The sequence below is a fragment of the Pongo abelii genome, chromosome 1 (genome assembly GCF_028885655.2).
Source record: "Pongo abelii isolate AG06213 chromosome 1, NHGRI_mPonAbe1-v2.0_pri, whole genome shotgun sequence".
In the NCBI taxonomy this organism is placed as follows: domain Eukaryota; kingdom Metazoa; phylum Chordata; class Mammalia; order Primates; family Hominidae; genus Pongo; species Pongo abelii.
The window spans coordinates 96,835,129-96,851,891 of NC_071985.2; the positions used below are offsets into that span (position 1 = coordinate 96,835,129).

Consider the following 16,763-nt stretch of genomic DNA (forward strand, 5'->3'; position numbering starts at 1 on the left):
CTTGGAAACTTTTAGCATGTGAACATGAATGCTAGCAAAGGTGTCAACCAGCTATGAGACCCGAGGCAAATGCTTCACTTCCCCAGAGGGCCTGGGCCTCCCACATGGGGCTGTTATAGGGCAAAAAGAAGAGGAGATACTCTAGTCTCTTGCTGTGTCTGGATGGCCAAATTCATGACATAATAAGCATCTACATTGCAGAACCCAGTGGCCTCTTACTGATAGGCCAGGTAAAGAGCTAGAAATACCACACATACTCTGCCCCCTTCACTTAGGTTTACTGATTTACCCAGGTTGGTTCAGATCACCTGAAACAAACAAACAAAACTTTCCAGCAGGCAAGACTAATTTGCACTGAGATGACTAAATGGAATTTGAATGGTATTTATAAAAACCCACACATAGCCAATGATGGGCGCGCGCGCGCACGCACGCACGCACGCATGCACACACACACACACACACACAAAAACCCACACAAGAGGAAGTTAAACTTTAACTCCAACCCATCCACTCTCATCTTTGCCAACAATTTCTTTAAAATGGATGTGCTGGACTGGATCATATCACTCTTTAAAAAAACCCAACTGGAAACATTCATTTGTCTTCAAGGATCTTGATGATAAATTCAGTATAAAAATGAAACAGCAGTTTAACTCGACAAGGTCCCAGCCCAGAATGGCCTTGACTCTCCTGGGAAACCAAGGATTTGTGAATACTTGCCACCTCACTGCCCACCCTCACCCCAGACCCTATTCCAGCTGGCATCAGAAGTACAAACAGATCAGTTTCCCATGCCCATAAATCCTTCCCTTGAGGTTAATTCAAGCAGCTATGCCAAGGAACCATGAGCATCCTGTTCCTATCCCCGGAAATGATTTTCCTTTGGTTCCCCTTGAACAAATGACATCATCTCTGACCTCCAAGTTACCTCACAGGTAAACTGGGAGTGGTTAGGAGGAGGAGATAGAGCCACCAACTTCATGCGGTTTTGTGAGAGGATCAAATGAGATCTTGTCTGGATAGAGTCTAACAGAATGCTGGGCACAGGGCATGTTTGTTTCCCTCCACATCACCTTTATTCAGGGAAGAACCAATGAAATGTTAATTCCCCCATTCCAACCTCTTCTCTTATTAGTGTCATATAGTTAATGCCAGATACCAGACACATACCTTAACTCATTATACCAAGACTCAAAGGACATAGAGTTGCTGGAAAGGGGAAATTTGGAGAGGCAGAAGACAGAATTTTGCTACTTTATTTTAAAAACAACAGGCCGGGTGTGGTGGCTCATGCCTGTAATCCTAGCACTTTAAGAGGGCAAGGTGGGTGGATCACCTTAAGTCAGGAGTTTGAGATTAGCCTGGCCAACATGGCGAAACCCCATCTCTACTAAAAATACAAAAATTAGCTGGGCATGGTGGCACGTGCCTGTAATCCTAGCTACTTGGGAGGCTGAAGCAGGAGAATCGCTTGAACCTGGGAGGCAGAGGTTGCAGTGGGCCGAGATCACGCCACTGCATTCCAGCCTGAGCAACAGAGCAAGACTCCATCTCTAAATAAATAAATAAAGAACAGAATTCAAAGAGATCACCCTGCCTAGTCCCTCACCTCAAGGAGGGAACCTACTTGAACCATTCCACATAAAGGGGACTCTTCAGTTTGTGAAGAACCCCAGACTAGTTTTCATACAATATTCCTCAGGAAGTCTGACTCCAGTATACTCCAGTGTTCTCCTAATCACTACATTATTTACTGCATCAATCATGTAACATTAAGCTGTCTCATCTAAATCCTACCTACTAAAATTTTAAGCCTGCTTTCTATTCACCTGCCAATGGCAGAATCTGCAAACTACAGGCCATGCTCTTCTGGATAAGAACTCTCATGGACTTGGTTACAGTTGTTCTCTTCTGTTCCCTGGATTTAATCCCAACCCTTTTAGCCTTGCCTCATAAATTTAAAATTTAAAACTCTATCTGTTTTTTCACTTTCATGACTGCCATTTAGCTTCAGAATCTGGAGATAGAGAAAGGACTTTAGTCAGAGGATGACCAATTCACTGAGTAAAAAGGGACTTGTAACTATATTTGGAGAACAAGGTGATCGAGCTCTGGTCGAAGAGACTCATATTATCCCAGTTAAACTGTAAGTTCCACCATATCCCAGATCATATATGAGGGTTTATGGGTCCAGAGCAGGGTGCCTTACCTTCTGGGCTTGGGCAGGTTCAGTGAGGATGAGAGTAAACAGGCCCAGGCAGATTTCTTCATGCTGGGGGAGGCCTTTGCACACCTGGAATGTGAGAAAGGAAAACAAACTAGTTGTCACTCACAGGCAGTAAGTTCTCAAACTCAGTTTCTCCCAGAAAACATGGGACTCCTAAGGAAGATGCAAAGGAGAATAATCAACTTTTAAATCTGATGATTTCTTTCTCTTAAAAGAGATTTTTAAAAAAAGAAGAGAGATAAGGACGACAGGTGTGGTGGTGCACACCTGTAGTCCCAACTACTCCAGAGGCTGAAGCAGAAGGATCGCTTGAGCCCAGAAGTTCAAGGCTATAGTGCACTATAATCATGCCTGTGAACAATCACTGCATTCCAGCCTGGGCAACATAGCGAGACCACATTGCTATAAAAATAAAAAGCTGTACTGAAAGATGCCCAAGTCTCCAAGAGACAGGCTCCCACAGTAAGAGAGAAGAATTGAGAAATTTGATTCAGGGATCCAAGATTTGACGAATTTCAGTCCCCTACCCCCAACCACTTAGTCTTTCCATCTTTTTGACCATGTTTCAAGACTTTCACAGCAGCAGCAATGGCTGCAGGGACAGCATTCTACTTACATAGGCATTGAGGGCATCGTTGGCTTCTCTCTCGGAGACACCAGCAGTCATCGATGTCACAATGCTCATACACCTTTCCAATCTCTGGGAACGGGTGAGAAAAAATGAACAGTGTGTCATAACACCACTTAGGAAGTACTTCTGGGCCCCTAAAAGTTTAACAATTCAAACCTGATCATGCCCATTGATCTAACTGCCAGTTTACTTATAAAGTCACCATGAAGATATAACCAGCAAAATCTAAAATGTGGAAACCATAATAGGTGACCTGATTTCTTTAACACATAAATCGCAAGAAAAAAAGTGAGGGAAACCCATATATTAAGAGACTTAGGGCCAGGCGTGGTGGCTCATGCCTGTAATCCTAGTACTTTAGGAGGCCGAGGTGGGCAGATCACCTGAGGTCAGGAGTTCAAGACCAGCCTGGCCAACATGGTGAAACCCCGTCTCTACTGAAAACACAAAAATTAGCCAGGCGCAGTGGCACATGCCTGTAATCCCAGCTACCTGGGAGGCTGAGGCAGGAGAATCTCTGGAACCTGGGAGGCAGAGAGGCAGCAGTGAGCAGAGATCGCACCACTGCACTCCAGCCTGGGTGACAGAGCGAGACCCTGGCTCAAAAAAATAAAATAAAATAGGGCGGGCACGGTGGCTCACACCTGTAATCCCAGCACTTTGAGAGGCCGAGGCAGGCGGATCACAAGGTCAGGAGTTCGAGACCAGCCTGACCAACATGTGAAACTCCGTCTCTACTAAAAATACAAAAAATTAGCCGGGCGTGGTGGTGTGCACCTGTAATCCCAGCTACTCAGGAGGAGGAGGCTGAGGCAGGAGAATTGCTTGAACCCGGAAGGCGGAGGTTGCAGTGAGCAGACATCATGCCACTGCACTCCAGCCTGGGCGACAGAGCAAGACTCTGTCTCAAAAAAATATATTTTAATAAAGAAAATAAAATAAAAGGGACTTAGGCCAGATGCAGTGGCTCACGCCTGTAATCCCAGCACTTTGGGAGGCTGAGGTGGGCGGATCACCCAAGGTCAGGAGTTCGAGACCAGCCTAGCCAACATGGTGAAACCCTGTCTCTACTAAAAATACAAAAATTAGCCAGGTGCGGTGGTTCGCACCTGTAATCCCAGCACTTTGGGAGGCCAAGGGGGTTGGATCACCAGAGGTGGGGAGTTCGAGACCAGCCTGACCAACATGGAGAAACCCCGTCTCTACAAAAATTAGACTGGCATGGTGGCACATGCCTGTAATTCCAGCTACTTGGGAGGCTGAGGCACGAGAATTGCTTAAACCTGGGAGGCGGAAGTCGAGGTGAGCCAAGATTGCATCATTGCACTCCAGCCAGGGCAACAAGAGCGAAACTCTGACCGGGCGTGGTGGCTCTCGCCTGTAATGCCAGCACTTTGGAAGGCCGAGGAGGGCAGATCACGAGGTCAAGAGATAGAGACTATCCTAGCCAACATGGTGAAAAAACCCTGTCTCTACTAAAAATACAAAAATTAGCTGGGCATTGTGGCACACGCCTGTAGTCCCAGCTACTCGACAGGCTGAGGCAGGAGAATCACTTGAACCCGGGAGGTGGAGGTTGCCGTGAACCGAGATCACGCCACTTCACTCCAGCCTGGGCGACAGAGTGAGACTCCGTCTCAAAAAAAAAAAAGAAAAAAAAATTAGCCAGGCGTGGTGGCAGGCGCCTATAATCCCAGCTTTTCAGGAGGCTGAGGCAGGAGAATCGCTTGAACCTGGGAGGCAGAGGTTGCAGTGAGCCGAGTTGGCATCATTGCACTCCAGTCTGGATGACAAGAGCGAAACACTGTCTCAAAAAAAAAAGAGACTTAATATTATCATCTATCGAATAAAATAAGAATCCATCAGTCCATTTTGATAGATACATACATGATAAACAGGAAAGGAAGGCTCTTCGTTACAGTACAATGCCCACTAATAAATGTAGATGAAATGGTGAAAGTAATAACTGATTCAGGCAAATATCATCATCAATGGATGGTAAAACTAGTAGGTGAAACTTTTCAGAGAAAGAAGATATTTACACAGATTCAAAATACTTATTAATCACAAAAAGAATATAATAATCACTGTAGGAGAGCCTGGACGACACTACCTTAACCAAGTGATCAAAGTTAATATCACTAAATAATGAGACAAGTTAACACTATGTGCCTCTAACAGGATGCACTGAAAGGATATAACATCACTTTTATGGTTTTCTTGCCAAAAATGCATAAACTCAGTCCAATCATGAAGAAATTTCAGACAACCCAAACTGAAGGACATTCTACAAAACAAATGGCCTGTCAAAAATGCTTAAGGGCTGGGCACGGTAGCTCACACCTATAATCCCAGCACTTTGGGAGGCAGGAGGACTGCTTGAGCCCAGGAGCTCAAGACCAGTCTGGGCAATATAGGGAGACCCCATCTCTATAAATAAGAAAAAAATTAGCTGAGCATGGTTGTGCATGCCTGTGGTCCCAGTTACTCAGGAGGCTGAGGTGGGAGGATCGCTTGAGCCCAGGAGGGCAAGGCTGTAGTGAGCAATGATGGTACCACTACACTCCAGCCTGGGCAACAGAACATTATTGTTAATGCTTTTAGTTATGATATAAATATTATGATTATGTTTTTAAAAAGTCCTTTTCTTATAGACTTTATATAAAATGTTTACAGATAAAACTGTATATCTTGGATTTGCTTCAAAGTAATACAGAGGTAGCTGAAAGAAGATAAAACAAGATTGCTATCTACTGTTAAGTACTGAAGCAGAGTGATGGCTACATGAAGATTTTACTATTCTACTTTTTTATATTTGAAATGTCCCCCCAAAATGTTAAAAACAAACTTTAAAAACAATGAGAGCGTGAGGAAAGAAAAATAGAGCACCAAAGGTCAAATGAAAACCTACCAGGGGCCGGGTACAGTGGCTCATGTCTGTAATCCCAGCACTTTGGGAGGCTAAGGCGGGAGGATCACTTGAGGTCAGGAGTTTGAGACCAGCCTGGCCAACATGGCAAAACCCCGTCTCTACTAAAAATACAAAAACTAGCCAGGTGTGGTGGTGTGCACCTGTAGTCCTAGCTTCTTGGAAGGCTGAGGCAGAAGAATCACTTGAACCTGGGAGTCAGAGGTTGCAGTGAGCCGAGACTGCGCCTCTGCACTCCAGCCTGGGCTATAGAATGAGACTGTCCAAAAAAAAAAGTACCAGGGTCTCTAGTTAAACAAGGATGAAAATAGCTGCATTAAAGCCTACCCAACAGTCATTCTGGTTTCAACTCCACCATGTCATGTGTTCAACATTCTAAGGGAACCTTAGTCACTGGTCCCTGTTCAGAAGAAGCAATATTGGTAAGATACTGACAAAATGTGTCTCGTAAGTCAATGAACCTCTCCATTATCACCATTTAAACTATTTCCTGAGTCCTTTTAAAACTTTATCTTGAGGATTAACCCAAAAACTGTTTAAGAAAAACCAATTTCCAGTGATAATGATTCTGGCAAAAGAAGGACAAAGGAAGGCTGGTTTACTTCTACCTGATTTTAGAGGTCATCACCACACATCTTATTGAGAAGTGGTTCTTTCGCAGCATTTTGAAGAACTGACAAATATGGATAATAGGATAGAGGTTTAAGAATGAAAGATGGCCGGGCGCAGTGGCTCACGCCTGTAATCCCAGCACTTTGGGAGGCCGAGGTAGGTGGATCACAAGGTCAGGAGATCGAGACCATCCTGGCTAACACGGTCTAACCCCGTCTCTACTTAAAAAAATACAAAAAATTAGCTGGGTGTGGTGGCAGGCGCCTGTAGTCCCACCTACTCAGGAAGCTGAGCCAGGAGAATGGCATGAACCCGGTAGGAGCTTGCAGTGAGCCGAGATTGTGCCACTGCACTCCAGCCTGGGTGACAGAGGGAGACCCCGTCTCAAAAAAAAAAAGAATGAAAGACAATTGGACTGGGCGTGGTGGCTCACGCCTGTAATCTCAGCACTTTGGGAGGCAGAGGGTGGGTGGATTATGAGGTTAGGAGTTCGAGACCAGCCTGACCAACATGGTGAAACCCCGTCTCTACTAAAAATACAAAAATTAGCTGGGTGTGGTGGCATGCGCCTGTAATCCCAGCTACTCGGGAGGCTGAGGCAGGAGAATTGCTTGAATCTGGGAGGCAGAGGTTGCAGTGAGCCAAGATTGCGCCACTGCACTCCAGCCTGGGTGACAGAGCAAGATTCCATCTAAAAAAAAATAAAAAAAATAAAAAAAATAAAAAAGAAAGACAATCATGCTTCTCCTTTACCATTATCCTCAGGTTGCCTATGTCTATCCTGTGTAAGAGCATAAGGTGGCACAGAGCAGAACTGAGTGTTAAGGCAAGGCAAGTGTTTGTAGCTCCCACAGCTATAAAACTTCAAGCTAAAATAAGCCCCAAGCCCCTTATTATAACTTAATATCAGGTCTGACTATGCTCCAAATTAGGTCAGATTGGCAGCTCAGCCTGAATAAAAAGCACCTGTGTACTTGTGCAAAGGAGCTGTGAGGTCACATGAAAGCTAAGCTATGACTCTCACAGCCCACCTCTCCCACAAGCTCTGAGATCCAGTATTACCTAGTCCACCTCATATATGATAAGGGGAGGGAAGGAAAACCCTCCGGCTGGGCTTCCTCTGTTTTTAAATCTTATCCCACTTGTCGGGCACAGTGGCTCACACCTGTAATCCCAGTACTTTGGGAGGTCGAAGCAGGTAGATCACTTGAGGCCAGGAGTTCAAGACTAGCCTGGGGAACAGAATGAGAACCCCCTCCATCTCTACAAAAACTAAATAAATCAGCCAGGCATGGTCGTGTGCACCTGTAGTCCCAGCTACTTGTGAGGCTGAGGCAGGAGGATCACTTGGGCCCAAGAGCTGTAGGCTGCAATAAACTGTGATTGCACTACTGTACTCCAGCCTGGGTGACAAAGCAAGGCCCTGTCTCAAAAATCATCCCTCTCTACCCAAGATAGTTATCACAGACTGGGGAATCAATTACATCCAGCTGCTAGGTTCAGATTGCTCTTACAAGGAGATCTGGGGGAAGCCCTGTACACAGCCTAGGTTAACGGTTTCAGAGGAGAAGGAGATGGTGAACAAGGAGTGGCATAGCATTCTAAAATTCTAGATATTCCTTCCTACCAAAGGGAAAAATCTCTGCTGAATCAATGGAGAGGAAAGGCAAGCAAAATCAAACAGCAGCTGGCTAATAAGCAAACTGACAGGAAGCATAACATAGAAAGAACCCTCCACCACTTGCCAGCCTTAGGCTAATCTTGGGTAATTTAGCCACTCAAAACCCCTCAAAACAGAGAATGCCTCTATCACAAGGTTGCTGTAAGGATTAAACAAAATGACATATGTGAAAGCACCTAGCATACAGCCTCACTTAAATTAGAATCTATTCAATCTGCGGCCAGGCATGGTGGCTCATGCCTGTAATCTCAGCGCTTTGGGAGGCCAAGGTGGGGAGGAATCACTTGAGGACAGGAGTTCAAAACCAGTCTTGGCAACATAGTGAAGACATTGTCTCTACAAAAAAAAATGTTAAAAATTAGCTGGGTGCGGTGGCGTGCCTATAGTCCTAGCTACTTGGGAGGCTGAATTGGGTGGATCATTTGAGCCCAGGAGGTTGCGGATGCAGTGAGCCATGATCACGCCACTGCACTCCAGCCTGAGTGACAGAGCAAGACCTTGTCTCGAACAAAACAAAACAAAAACTATTCAATTTGCGGGAAGCTCAGCAATTGCACAACTAAATTTAGAGAACTAAAACCTCTCCACTCCCAGCCACTACTTCTATTCTAATGGGATGGCCTTAAAGATTCCTGAAAACTCCTACCACAGGACATAATAAATTCCTGACCAGGCTAAAAAGCTTTCTCTCCTATCTACTCTCTGTAAACTTCTGCCTTCTAGGAGACAAGAGGAAAAGGTAGGGGAGAGGGAGGGGCCTGAATGATGTACCCTGTACCAGATCCTGCAAAGCTGGCTATACAAAGGGCTAGCTGAGCCTCCAGCAATGATCTATTGCTGAGACCTTGGGTTGAACAGTTTCTCTAGGCCCCTTCCCTAGCTCCCGTGAGCTCTGCTCAGAGGCCTGAGTCAATTCTGTGGGTCACTGCTCAGTGAAGGAGCAAAGTGGCCTCTTGGAACAGAGAGGCTCAGCTAAGGTTGTAGAAAGTGAGAGTCCAGAATTTGGATGGGTGGATAACTGCAACGAGGAAAAAATGTAAGGCCCAGTCCTTTCTGTTCACAGGCAACAAGGACTGAGCCTCACATTTTTTCCTCGTTGCAGTTATCCACCCATCCAAATTCTGGACTCTCACTTTCTACAACCTTAGCTGAGCCTCTCTGTTCCAAGAGGCCACTTTGCTCCTTCACTGAGCAGTGACCCACAGAATTGACTCAGGCCTCTGACAAGAAGTATAAAGGATACTTTACTCTTCCTGAACTACAGAAATTACTTTTCCAAACAGGGATGGGAAAACTGATTACAAATCATTCAGGGTGACAAAGGACCATGTCCCTTCAAAGAAAGCCACAGGAAGCCAGATCCCTACTATCAAGTAATAGCAACCCTTTTCCCCTAGTCTCCAGAGGCTCTTAGTAAAGATCGAATCATAGGTTCAGATGCCAACAATTGCTGGCAGAATGGCTCTGTTCAGAGTAAGCCCTCCATGACAGTACCTTAGAGAGCTGAGTAAATATTTACAATCTCTAGGAGCTCCTGAACTAATTTTTCTAATACTAAGACTACCTGACCATGGTTTCCATGAGAGCAGCAGCAGATGAAATGGGGGAGAAGGGAGGGGGAAGGCCTTTCTCTTTGCCAGTATATACCCAAAGCTGGAGACTCAAGCTGGAGGAACCCCCCTAACCTTTCCATTTCCCCTCCCTCAGCCAGGTGGATATGGAGTCTGGTAAAAAGCATACAGTGGCTGGGTGCAGTGGCTGACGCCTGTAGTCCCAACACTCTGGGAGGCTGAGGTTAGGAGATCGAGAGCAGCCTGGCCAACATGGTGAAACCCCATCTCTACTAAAAATACAAGAATCAGCCGGGTGTGGTGGCACACACCTGTACTCCCAGCTACTCGGGAGGCTGAGGCAGGAGAATCGCTTGAACCCGGGAGGCGAAGATTGCAGGGAGCTGTCGCGCCACTGCACTCCAGCCTGGGTGATGGAGCGAGATTCCATCTCCCAAAAAAAAAAAAGCATACAGTAATACTGCTCCCTATGGGAAGTGGCCTTAAACACCAAATTCCCCATCTTCAGAAAAGGAAGATACAATCTAACTCATAAAATCCCCAAGGACAACTGGGTGCAGTGGCTCATGCCTGTAATCCCAGCACTTTGGGAATCCAAGGCGGGAAGATCACGAGGTCAGGACTTCGGGAGCAGCCTGGACAATATGGTGAAACCCCATCTCTACTAAAAATACAAAAATTAGCTGGGCGTGGTGGTGCACGCCTCCAGTCCTAGCTACTTGGGAGGCTGAGGCAGGAGAATCGCTTGAACCCAGGAGGCAGAGGTTGCAGTGAGCCGAGATCGCACCACTACACTCCAGCCTGGCAGACAGAGCGAGACTCCGTCTGCAAAAAAAAAAAAAAAAAGCATTCGGTAAATACTGCTCCCTATGGGAAGTCAGTGGCCTTAAAAGACTAAATTCTGGCCCGGCGCGGTGGCTCATTCCTGTAATCCCAGCACTTTAGGAGGCTGAGGTGGGCGGATCACGAGGTCAGGAGTTCGAGACCAGCCTGACCAACATGGTGTACAAGGTCAGGAGTTCAAGACCAGCCTGACCAACATGGTGAAACCCCGTCTCTACTAAAAATACAAAAAAATTAGCCGGGCATGGTGGTGCGTGCCTGTACTCCCAGCTACTCAGGAGGCTGAGGCAGGAAAATCGCTTGAATCTGGGAAGTGCAGGTTGCAGTGAGCCGAGATCATGCCACTGCACTCCAGTCCGGGCAACAGAGTGAGACTCCATCTCAAAAAAAAAAAAAAAAAGACTGAATTCCTCATTTTCAGAAAAGGAATATACAATCTAACTCATAAAATCCCCAAGGATGGCCGGGCACAGTGACTCACACCTGTAATCCCAGCACTTTGGGAGGCCGAGGCAGGCGGATCACCTGAGGTCAGGAGTTTGAGACCAGCCTAGCCAACGTGGTGAAACCCCGTCTCTACTAAAAATACAAAAAAATTAGCTGGGTGTGGTGGTGAGCATCCATACTCCCAGCTACTTGGGAGGCTGACGCAGGAGAATCGCTTGAACACAGGAGGCGGAGGTTTCAGTTAGCTGAGATCGCGCCATTGCACTCCAGCCTGGGCAACAAGAGGGAAACTCCGTCTTTTTAAAAAATAAAAATAAAAAAAAAATCCCCAAGGACTCACTTAGGTGAAGAGTTACTGAACAAGCTGGGTTCAAAGTATTCCACAACCATGAGTCACTTGTATATGAAATTATGATTTAAGGGGACAAAAACTAGAAGTGACTCAATGCTCATTCCCTGGAGATTCCTCACATATGTATATGAATTATTCCTTGGGGAAAACCAGGTAGGGACATACCTCTAACCAAATGCAACCCTGAGACCTAACCAGGGCTTAAGAGGAAGCTCTGGCCAGGCGCGGTGGCTCATGCCTGTAATCTCAGGAATTTGGAAGGCCGAGGCAGGTGGGTCACCTGAGGTCAGGAGTTTGAGACCAGCCTGGCCAACATGGTGAAACCCCATCTCTATCAAAAATACAAAAATTAGCCAGGAGTGGTAGTGCCTGTAATCCCAGCTACTCTGAAGGCTGAGGCAGGAGAATCGCTTGAACCCGGGAGGCAGAGGTTGCAGTGAGCCAAGATTGCGCCACTGCACTCCAGCCTGGGCGACAGAGGGAGACTCTGCCTCAAAAAAAAAAAAAAAAAGTTAAAAAAAAGAGGACGCGGGGCCAGGCGCGGTGGCTCGTCTGTAATCCCAGCACTTTGGGAGGCCGAGGTGGGCGGATCATGAGGTCAGGAGATCGAGACCATCCTGGCTAACATGGTGAAACCCCGTCTCTACTAAAAATGCAAAAAATTAGCCGAGCATGGTGGTGGGCGCCTGTAGTCCCAGCTACTCGGGAGGCTGAGGCAGGAGAATGGCATGAACCCAGGAGGCAGAGCTTGCAGTGAGCTGAGATCGCGCCACTGTACTCCAGCCTGGGTGACAGAGACTCTGTCTCAAAAAAAAAAAAAAAAAAAAAAAGGACGCTCTTGGGCCTCCCGCTTTCAGCCTGATTTAAAAGTGATTGGTTCCTCTTTGGCAGAAGAAAAACCAGGAGCTACCAAGGCTCATGAGATTAGGAACTACATGTTCTAAACTCCTTCAATCTCTGGCACTATTTTTATCTATTCCCTCCCCAAATTGGGATGGGAATGGGCAAGAAGACTTCCGCCTTCAAAGGGAAAAACAGGGCCAAAGAGAAGAAAGGATACACCAAATGTTCCCTAGGGTAGAAGAGTTAAGAGTTCCTGCCTGGGATGCTCTTGACCAGTGCTTCCTACTCCAAATTTCTGAAGGTCTTTCCTAATCACACCCAATTATAATGACCCATCTCTTCACTACTCTAACCAGTTTTGTTTATTGTTTTTGTTTTTTTTACCTTCTTGTGGGTGTGTTAACTCAAGCCATTAGATGATAAGCTTTGAAAGGCAAACCCTGGATGTCCTCCATCCTGTTTTCCTATCAGACCCAGCACACAGTAAGCATATATGGTCAGGAAACTACCTCTGTGTTCCTGGGCAATAGGTAGGTCTGTGATAGGAAAATAACCAAGCCAGAACAAGCAGAGGTCAGTCGATCAATACCAAGTTTTCATAACTTCTGTGTGCAGAGATCTGTGGGGAGACCCAGAGGAAGAAGCCAGTAAGTCTCACCCTTAGAGACCCTCTGGTCTAGTGGGGATAACCACACCATACACATTGGGAAAAAAAATAGTGTGGCAAGTCTTGCTAGAAAATTCAAATGCAAAGGACAAAGGGCAAAGAAGAGGGAGCTTGAGACATACTGGGAAACATCCACATTATGGAGATCAGAAAAAAAGAAAGACCCTCTCTCCCCCTTTTCCCTGGAAACAGTTGGAAGTTCACTCTCAGTATAAAAAAAAAGCCAGAAAATGCACGCTTCCCCTCTTCGATGGTCCCCTCCTGCCACATCATTTCATTTAGTAGAAAACACGTTACTGCTCAGAAGAACAGGATGCTGTACTATTCAGTGAATTGAATTAGAGCAGAGCCACAATGACGCCTCTAAGAATCAGGGTGGGGATTCCAACCCCTGGGTCTTTTGCCCTCCACTCAAACTGATGGAGGGATCGGATCAAAGGCAGTCCATTATTGACTTTCTATACTTCTAGAGCTCCACTGTTAGTACACAGGGATCAAGAAATGTTTTGACAATGACAGTGGCCATTTCTTAAAAAGTAGATAATTCCAATTGCCAGGCAGTCTTAAAGTCATTCTCACCTGTTTTGGGAATACAGTGTTTACATTCATAATTATATCTACCTTAGCTGATAACTACAGACAGCAGAAAACAAACTGTGATTTACCTGAATGCCCACAGAATTATGAGGGAAAAGCATGATGGGAAGGCAGACTACAAGTAGACATTTGCCGGTGGATAATCCACAAAGTTACTATCCAGCCACTTCTTGATTGACAAAGTTCATTTTTGCATGTATGTTCTACCGTCTTGTATCTGACCCATTTTTTCAAATCTAAATTCTGAATTTCACCTGTCTGCCTGCCCACCCTTTAATAGCTGATAAAGTTAAAAGCAGGGAAACAGCCAGTGAAGAGCCAAGGCCTGTTAATGTACTCATCCTGTCCCTGGATAACCACCGAGTTGAATATTAGGCCTTACAAACAGTTAAGCAATCACGTCTCAGTTCTGGATCTCATATTCTTTTTTTTTTGAGACGGGGTCTCTCGCTCTGTCGTCAGGCTGGAGTGCAGTGCCGCAATCTTGGCTCACTGCAACTTCTGCCCACGGGTTCAAGAAATTCTCCTGCCTCAGCCTCCCAAGTAGCTGGGATTACAGGCACAAGCCACCATGCCCGGCTAATTTTTGTATTTTTAGTAGAGACGGGGTTTCACCATGTTGGCCAGGATGGTCTCGATCTCTTGACCTTGTGATCCGCCCGCCTCGGTCTCTCAAAGTGCTGGGATTACAGGCGTGAGCCACCGCGCCCGGCCTAGATCTCATATTGTTAAGTACGTATTCTCGTTTGTAGCAGTGGAAAGGTATACGTGATCAACTCTGGGATGGCAGAATGAAGAAGCTGGGTAAAAGGACACGAGGGGCAACTATCAGGTCCCCTGAAGTCCTCATTCAGGTCCATTCCATTTCTTCGCTCCACCTTCTTTTTCAGAAGCGATGTGTTCTCTCCTCTGTGTGTGCTATCTGGTTCTGAAGGAGAATCCCTAGTACCATTCACCCCACTACTGTGGCTGATGCCACCAAACTAAACACTACTCACTTTTATTAAGTCTTCACTCATTCTAGATGCCCAGTTAACATCACTGACAATTGGTTGTGTCTACACGAAGTCAATGATAGCATCTAACAGGAGGGTCCAAGGTCTACTGCCAGCTCTTACCAGCCCCCAAACATCTACACACACATACATTACATCTCAACTCAATATATTGACCTAAGTCTGAAACAGGGTTGATAGTAAAAATAGCTGTGGTGTGTATGTGGAAAGGAATGTCAAAAATAAATTCGGTAAACCTGGATGCTGTATCCCTTCCTTCACCAACACCCCCGACCCATTTTCATACTAGTGGCTGCTGTTACTATGACAACCTGTCCAGGAAGTTGGCCCACACTTCTTCCCTCAGGAGCAGGAAGCTGGAGCAGTGTTTGTGTTACTTCAGAAAAAACTTGAAAGCCTCCTCCCCCGCCCCCCACCCCATCCTCCCACCCGGTATCCGCTCCAGTATCCCTCCAAAACCCAATTTCTTAACTCCCTTCCCTCCCCCCACACCTACCTCCTCTAACTCATCCTTGGCATCCAAACTGGTTGAAAGTAGCAGCCTCCCCCCTCCTGGGGCTCCTGCTCCCGCTCCTCCTCCTCCACCTCCCGCTGCTCCCGAAGCAGCTGCTGCTGCTGCTGCTGCCCCTTTTCCCTTCTGCAACTCCATGGCTGCAGCCAGGAGACGGGAAAAGGTCAGGGAGTGGATGGATGGACAGTCCTAGATATCGGGAACTCTGGATTGCCAGGGACTGGGGGCAAGAGGAACAAGTTGGGGAGGGGAGAGCAAGGCCCCTGTCCTCTCCACTCCTCCCTCCTCTCCAAAAGGCCGCGCCTGCGTTGGGGGCGAAGGCACAGTCCTCTGGGTCCTGACTCTGGGGTGGCAGTGCTGAGGGAAAGCCGTTGGCTCCGAGGTACAGTGGGGTAAAGGCCTGTGCCTCTATGGGAAGGGTAGGAGAGGCTTCCGCCCCTGAAGAAGTGGACCCTAAGAGCGTCTGACCCTAAGAAAAGGAGGGAAACCCCTAAGTTTCTGCCTCTTTTCCCCGTGGGGGGGAAAGAGGAGTCCTGCCCCTGAAGTAGGAGGTAGGAAACCTTCCTGGCTGATGCCCCAAGGCTTGGGGAGTGAAGCGCCTTTGGATCCGGCCCCTAGGGGGTGAGGGTGAGGCAATAAGCGCTATGGGAGGACAGGGAAGACCAGCGTCTCCCTACACCACACAGAGGCGGCCATAGTGGAAGGGCGGGGGGTGGGAAGGCGAAGGGCGGGGGAAGGGGAGAAATCGTCTAGGCCCGCGCCGGAAGTGAGCAGTCACGGCCCCTGGCCTCCGTCGATAGCTGTTTCCGCGGTGGCGCTGAGTCTCCAAGGGGTAGGAAGACCTCGGCGGACTGGCCTTTTCTCCGTCTGCCAATTGTGTTGAGGGAGAAGAGAGCCTGGTCTGATGGGCAACTAGCGTGCCCAATCGCTTCCCTCCTTTGCTCTCGGGGGGGGTGGGAGCGCGAGGCGATCAGGAAGGAGAGAGGCTGCGCCTGCGTGCGCTGATGCGCATGCGCGGTGTCAGCCTCCGCCTTCTTCCTCCTAGAATTTGGGTGGGTGCAGGAACCTAGGCAATGTACCTGCGTGGCTTTGAGAGACACGAAGCCTGCCACGAAGTGGCAGGGCGGGGGAGGGAACGGTAGCCAGGCGTGGTGGCGGGCGCCTGTAGTCCCAGCTACATGGGAGGCTGAGGCAGGAGAATCGCTTGAACCCGGGAGGCGGAGGTTGCAGTGAGTCGAGATCGCGCCACTGCACTCCAGCCTGGGCGACAAGAGCAAAAACTCCGTCTCAAAAAAAAAAAAAAAAATGTGCATTGACCCACTTGTGCGAAACAAGTCGTTCGAATCGTGCCAGCATTACCTCCAGCAAAAATGTTCCAAATGATAGAACCAACTTCATTTTTGTTTTGAGTATCTGGGACTGACCCATGTCACTGAAGTCACTGTACTTTCACCCAATGCAGTGTTGTGATGTGTTGCGAATGCAATGTGGCCTTGATTGTTTTGTAAGTCCATTTGTATCTCTTGGTTCTCCATCTGTGTGTCTCAGTGGCATTTTTTTTTCAAGAGCACTTTAGGATTATCTTTCACAGGCCCAAAGACAGATCAAATTTCGCTTTTTTTTTTTTGAGACGAAGTCTCGCTGTTTTCGCCCAGGCTGGAGTGCAATGGCGTGATCTCGGCTCACTGCAACCTCCACCTCCCGGGTTCAAGCGATTCTCCTGCCTCAGCCTCCCATGTAGCTGGGACTACAGACGCCCACCACCACGCCCGGTTAATTTTGTTTTGTTTTGTTTTGTTTTTCCTTTTGAGACGGAGTCTCGCTCTGTTGACC

The 16,763-nt window shown here is 47.3% G+C and overlaps 1 protein-coding gene across 2 annotated transcripts in view; it reads right to left on the reverse strand.

The window, feature by feature from the left end:
- INTS3 (integrator complex subunit 3) overlaps positions 1-15,859 on the reverse strand; it is a 46,733-nt gene extending 30,874 nt beyond the window's left edge. Inside the window, exons 1-3 of one of the 2 annotated variants that reach the window (XM_009243822.4) lie at positions 14,916-15,859; positions 2,847-2,930; positions 2,213-2,296 (exon numbers count right to left, since the gene is read on the reverse strand). In XM_009243822.4, the coding sequence (XP_009242097.1) occupies positions 2,213-2,296; positions 2,847-2,930; positions 14,916-15,068 (321 nt within the window). In that variant the 5' untranslated portion in view covers positions 15,069-15,859. 2 annotated transcript variants of the gene reach the window in all.
- Between the last annotated feature and the right edge of the window lie 904 nt (positions 15,860-16,763).